Genomic DNA, 6,865 nt, shown 5'->3' with positions numbered 1-6,865 from the left:
TATCATGATTCTTAGCTATCACATTTATAAAGATAGCATTTATTTTTATTTTATATTATTTTTATATTTTTTTTAATAATAAATGGTGTATCGAAGACTCCCACTAATGTAGGAGGTTAACATACATAACTTTACATCTAAATATAAATTAATTTAAGATTATATTTTATCGATATTTTAATATTAATATTTTAAAAAAATATTTATTTTTTTATTTTTTTATTAATTAAATATTATAATTTAGCATGATTTATCGTTAACTTATAAATATAATAATACTATACTATATTTATAGCAAGAAATTTTTATTTAAAAATATCATTTATTTTTTAAATTTTATCAAGAAAATCTCTACTAATGAGATTTTACGAGATGATATTTTCATAATTTTTAATAAAATATTCTCACTTAAATCATAAAAAGATGATGATTATCCTTTTGACTCAATATTTTTAATTGAATCAATTATTTTTAGATGAACCAGTCCAAATCGAGTGACACTCAAGTTATACTCGAATTATATTTGAGTTATATTCGATTATATATTTAAAATAAAAATATATTATTTTTTAAAAAAATTAATCATAATTTTAAATTTATATAAATAAAAAAATAATACTAAACATATTAGCATCTCACTCAGCAGTTTTAGAAAAAAATTTATAAGATTCAAAGAGTAACACGCAAGTTATAATCGTGTTACACTCGACTTATATTCAATCACCTATTTAATCAAAATATTTTATTTTTAAAAATTAATTAATATAAATTTATATGAAAAGATTTTATAAAATTTCAATGAGTTACACTCAATTATCGAACCAACCCAAAAGTATTAAAAAATAACATTAAATATTTCATAATCATATTTTATAGTTATCGAGAAATTTAGATCAATTCGATTAAAAATACCTTATTTATACTCTCATATTCAATAAAATTCGATCCGATCCATTCCGAATCAAAAATATTATCATTTAAAAAAAATATTTTTTTGGTAAAAACGAAATATTTAAAAAAAATCGATAAATTATCCATCTATTTTTAAAAATATTTTTATCATTTTATCAAATACGACAGAGAGAGAAATGAAGGGTGGAAAAGTTTGTGGGAATCCGCTCGAGAAAAGTGAGCGACTCGATTAGAATCTGCAGATAAAATCACATATTCGAAAGCCCTTTTTGTCTTTGGGCCATTATCACTTCAGCGGTCTCCTTAGGGCTTCCTCTTCTCCTTCTTCCTCCTGCGTGATCCTTTGCCTCCGACCTCGGTCCTACACCGCAGCGACCATGAAGACGATCACGCTCAAGAGCTCGGACGGTGAGGTGTTCGAGGTCGACGAGGCGGTAGCCATGGAGTCGCAGACCATCAAGCACATGATCGAGGATGACTGCGCCGAGAACGGCATCCCGCTTCCCAACGTTACCTCCAAGATCCTCGCCAAGGTGATCGAGTACTGCAAGAAGCACGTCGATGCTTCCGCCGCCGCCTCCTCCAAGTCCCCCGACGACGCCTCCAAGCTCGCCGACGACGAGCTCAAGTCCTGGGACGCCGAGTTTGTGAAGGTCGATCAGGCCACCCTCTTCGATCTCATCCTGGTGAGATCTTTGATTCTTTCCCCCTTTTGTTATTGTCATTTTCGTTGGTTGTGTTCTACTGATGGATTCGGTTTGGTCTATATGTATACACGTTTAATTGACGATCGACGATCGACGATCTTGGAGATACTTACTACTCGTTATGCTATTCATTTTGTTTTAGCTTGTTTTGGCTGCAGGAGAGATTATTTATGGCTGACTATAAATGTAGGATAAGTCTAATGTGTTTGTTCACATGGAAATGCGTTGATTTTGAAGAAAATTATCATTATCAGTTTTTTCCTGACAAATTAACGAGATTTGATATAAATATATAATGAATAATAATGTAGTCGGGAAATTAATTTGGTTGTGTATTCATGAAGTTCCAGCATATTTGGGTCATTTATTGTGTTTACATTGGAGTCTATTGATGTTGAGTTTTATTTAATGGTTTTCCACTTATGGTCCCATGCTGCCTAAGGTTTCCATTTTTCTGCTATTTTAGTGTCCTTATTATTCTTTTTCCCAATGAAAGTTGCAAATTCATATTTTTTATCCTACTTCTTGTTGGAAAGATGTCCACTTATGTCCACTTACATTGGCGCCTAATGATGTTGAGTTTTATTTAATGGTTTGCCACTTATGGTCCCATGCTGCCTTAGGTTTCCATTTTTCTGCTATTTTAGTGTCATTATTATTCTTTTTCCCAATGAAAGTTGCAAAGTCATATTTTTTTATCCTACTTCTTGTTGGAAAGATGTCCTAGAAGGTTCTATAATTTGTCGGTAGCTCAAATGCAATATTGGAATTATTTCTTGACAATATATTTACAGTGACATTAAAGACTGATGATTAGCTTTTTTGGGGGAGAGAAGACTAATGTGGAGCTTCTTGTTTTGCCAACATTGTTTCATGTTCAGTCTGCTTGGATGGGAAATCATTTAAGATTGTTGTGAATGACCAACAAAAGCACTTTTTTCCCCCCTTTTTTTTTTGTGAAGTTAATATGACTGGACTTCTGACTATGTTTATATTTGAATCTTTGTTTTCTTTTCCTTTCTCGATGTGATTAGCTTGACTATTATTCATAGATCAATTAGTAGATTACTAGTCATTGGTGGATTGTTAGATGGTTGACAGGGCATCAACTATTGGAGTTTGTGCACCTGTAACTTGGCAATCGTTGAACCAGCAATCACTTGCCGTTGGTATATTGTGAACCAGTAAATAACAGCGTATTAACGTTGATCATTAGAAGTTTTTGGTTGACTACAGATTGCAAATCTATTATTAGCAATATTCAGTAATGAAGCTCAAAAGGATCATGGATCTATAGACCTCAAGATCGATGACTGATTGCTAGTCGTTAGGTGATCATTGGTAGTTCATTGTCCATTTAAAAGTTCTTACCCAAGCAATTGCTTGAGTACTTGAGGCCTGGACAGCCACCTAGGCCCACAAGCTCACCCTTAAGAATCATTTGTTACAAAATTACAAATAATTATCAGTTAAGGTATTGGAATTTGGCTGAGGGGCGGCTCTTGGTGCTCCAATAAGGTTGCTTTATTGTGACTTGGATGACATAGTTTCAAACCATAGAAATAAAACTCTTCACATAAGGTTAAGGCCACACATATTAACTTTCCCCAATCCCCACATTATCCAGAGACTTGTGCATTGGACTATCCTCTGGCTCAAAGTACATGGAAGTGATGAAACTATGAAAGGCATGAAGATATCTGTAGTTTTGAGAATGCTTCATTTTCACAGTCTTCTGTGACAAGTAAAAACAGTTTTACTATATCTCAGTGAACAGATAAACAATATCTGGGCTTGTCAGATCTTGTTGTCATGCGTGTCTTTTAGTAACGATGAATGACATCCATCTTGATTGTATAATATGCTTTTATTGTTCTTCCTTTCTAGTTAGGTTTGTATCTTATTTTTTGTATATTCCAACAAGAAAAGCCAATATGCAACAATGAATAAGAACTCCGTCTTGTATAACCTTAATGGAAAAGTTATTGCAAGAGTAGTACATATGATATATCATGTGTCTATTGGGAACTTATGGATTACTAATCTGCACATGAATTTTTTATACATATGTATAAATGTATATTATGTTTAGGCTTTTTTCTTGATGTTTTAGAAAACCATCCCAATATGTGGGTGGTGGCACCACATAACATGTGTGTGGTATATGAAAGCATATGAAACACCGGGTGCAGTTCAACTAAAATATTTAAATAATATCACGAGTATAAATATAAGTATATGATCAAGCATATTAATAGGTAAATATATGCTAAGACCAAAATAATAATGTATATGATGTCATTATGCTCTTTAGGAACTTGTTGAATTGCTAAGTTATAAGAAGTGATCAAATGTCTACGTGATAATGTCATATTATCATGGATCATATATAAGATTTGAAACAATATCAACAAAAAGAAAATGTGAACCACATATGTGATTACATTTTCATACTTACGTAATTCACATATGCATGATAGACTTCGCATATAAAATAACATTGCTCGTTATGGCCACACAGCCTGATGCAGGTAGGTCATATGATCACATATGCATACGTGACTCTATGTATAGCCACATAGACCTCATTTAGAACAAAATTTTGTCCTAGATGTTTGCCTACATGCTTATACCTTTTGCCTACACCTTTTACGAGATTGCTGTCTCTAATTGCCAATGCATTTTAGCAACCTTGCTTAGGGTCTTTTAAAATTATTTTGTAAATGCAACTGATGCCAAACCTTGTTCTTTTGTGTATATGTTGTGTCTACTTGATACCAACATTTGTTGACTCTTGTACCATCAGTACATAGTTTACGCTAATGTATTATATAGGTGTAGTATGTAATGATCTTCATAAGTCTTCTAGTGCTTTTGAGTATGAATTGTCTTCTTAAGCTTCACGAAAATGGCCTAAGTATGTCTAGCGATAAGGCTATGTACATTGAGCCTCCATAAATCTCACATAAGCTGGAGCTCCATGCAATAAGCTGTCCATTCCATATAGATTGTGTTTGAAATGGTCAGTCTGCTTTTTGTAAGCTCATATATCATGATCATAAGTTGCCTATGTTATATAACATAGATAATTACAATAACATATGAAGATAAATATACTTGATGGCCTTGCCCATATCATGTGCTATTCTACTTGTTAAGATTTACTCCAGGTATGATCATACAACCTCTGATCTAAGCCTTTGGAGTCCTAATCAGATAAGAAAATGTTGTTTGTTGATTGCCTGGACTTATTTATGCCTCTAGCACTAAGCCACACCTACTTTTAGGATATCTTATTCTCTGAGCTGACTACCTCCTGATGTTATTAGGGGTTAGTCTGCTCCATGATGCACAAAGGATAGTTTGGAATACCACGTTTGTGCATATTGTCAATTTCTAAGACGTCCTGAAGCCTTAAATGGATGTTATAAACATCCTGCATGTGTGCAATACACTTATAATGTGTCAATGGCATAAGAATCCTATTATGTTTTGAAGCAAACATATGCAAGGAAGTATCCAAGTGTGGTGTGCATGGACATTTCAAGCATTTTCAAGGGCCGGACCACTGGCCTACTTATCCAAGTGTGGTAGCCAAATGGGAATTATTTGCAATTGCTGTTGAAGTTCCTATCCAGATTGTGTTGCAAGCTTGCAGCGACTGAGAAATATGGGCCTTTCTGCATTCTTACATACAGATCGTTTTCTGCTTTCTTATGGTACATATATCATGTATATGATTTTTGGCTTGTCCATGCATATTTTGGTCCACGTGGATTACCTCAAGCTTATATGATCGGAACCTTAAGATTTCTTATTCTCATGCATTCTCTTTTGTAGTTGGATGTATCTATACCTGATGAAACTCAGCTTTCATGCTTATATATGCTTGGAACCTTAAGATTTCTAATTATCATGCATTCATTTTTGTAGTTGATGTACCCATACCAGATGAAACTCAGTTCTGGTTTCTTTTTCTCTCAATTGGAAAATTAAGCATCATTAAACTAAATGTTCAGTTTTATCCAAACAGATCACCTGCCAACAACTATCTTATCCCTGTATTTATAGTCACAATTTACCTCTTAATGATCTTGTGGTTCACTCAGGCTGCAAATTATCTAAACATAAAGGGCCTGCTGGATTTGACTTGCCAGACTGTGGCCGACATGATCAAGGGCAAGACCCCAGAGGAGATCCGCAAAACCTTCAACATCAAGAACGACTTCACGCCTGAGGAAGAGGAAGAGGTTCGGAGGGAGAATCAATGGGCTTTCGAGTGATGGCTTATTGCAGTCCTTCAGACATCTTAATCTTCTTTTATTCCCATGTGGTGGTGGATCTATTAGGGTTAGTTTTGAACTTGGCTAATAACCTTGTGGTTGATGTCCGACTTTTATGTGTTGTATGTAAGATTGGAAACCGAATGATCACCCAAAGACACTGGCTTTTCACTCTCGGCAACCTTGTGTTTCTCTAGAAAAATGGTTATTTCGTTGCTTGTGGCGAGCGTGAGACGTGCTAAAAGACCCCAGTTATATATACGAGGCTTCTCCTTTGCGTCTGCTATTAGAAACAAGCGATTGAATTGCGGCAGCAGCTGTGGCAGATGTACTAGAGATTGATTTGGAAGGGTCCCGGTGTCAATTTCTGTTCGAGATGTGTAGTATCCATTCATGATTCCTCTGATCGGTCTTTATCGGTGTATCGTGATCAATTATTGATATATTTCGAATAATATAATTCTGATATATTTCGAATAATATAATTCATGATATATATCAGTATTATCTATTCATAGTTCCTCTTATCGGTCTATATCGGTCATAGTTCCTCTTATCGATCAATATCAAATAATATAATTCATGATATATATCAAATAATACTGAATTGATGATATATTCATGATATATATCGAATAATACTGAATTGACGATATATATCGAATCAAATAATATAATTCATGATATATATCGAATAATACTGAATTGACAATACTATGGTGTATCAATGTAAAACTCGTATCAATATATATGGACAATTTGCTGAACCTAACTTGGGGACTGGATTCCTTTACATTCTGGTGGACTTGTCTGCCATTTTTTACGAGGATTGCCGCGTGGAACACTGGAGGTTTCCCAGATTCGGATCTACAACGCGGTAGATTAGCTGAGATAGTGTCTGTGTAAACGAGTTGTATGCTGCGTGTTCGCATGAGCGTCGACGCATGTCAATGTGTGTGTTTG

At 34.3% G+C, this 6,865-nt stretch overlaps 1 protein-coding gene across 1 annotated transcript; it reads left to right on the top strand.

The window, feature by feature from the left end:
* Positions 1–1,177: 1,177 nt before the first annotated feature.
* On the top strand, positions 1,178–6,083 carry LOC135642441 (SKP1-like protein 1). Its single transcript, XM_065158595.1, has 2 exons — positions 1,178–1,598; positions 5,729–6,083. Exons 1-2 carry the CDS (start codon positions 1,290–1,292, stop codon positions 5,900–5,902), a joined length of 483 nt encoding a protein of 160 aa, XP_065014667.1. The 5' UTR covers positions 1,178–1,289; the 3' UTR covers positions 5,903–6,083.
* Positions 6,084–6,865: the final 782 nt, after the last annotated feature.

Source organism: Musa acuminata, chromosome BXJ1-4 (genome assembly GCF_036884655.1).
Source record: "Musa acuminata AAA Group cultivar baxijiao chromosome BXJ1-4, Cavendish_Baxijiao_AAA, whole genome shotgun sequence".
NCBI classification, from domain to species: Eukaryota; Viridiplantae; Streptophyta; class Magnoliopsida; order Zingiberales; family Musaceae; genus Musa; species Musa acuminata.
This window is presented reverse-complemented; position numbering and strand designations above follow the sequence as displayed.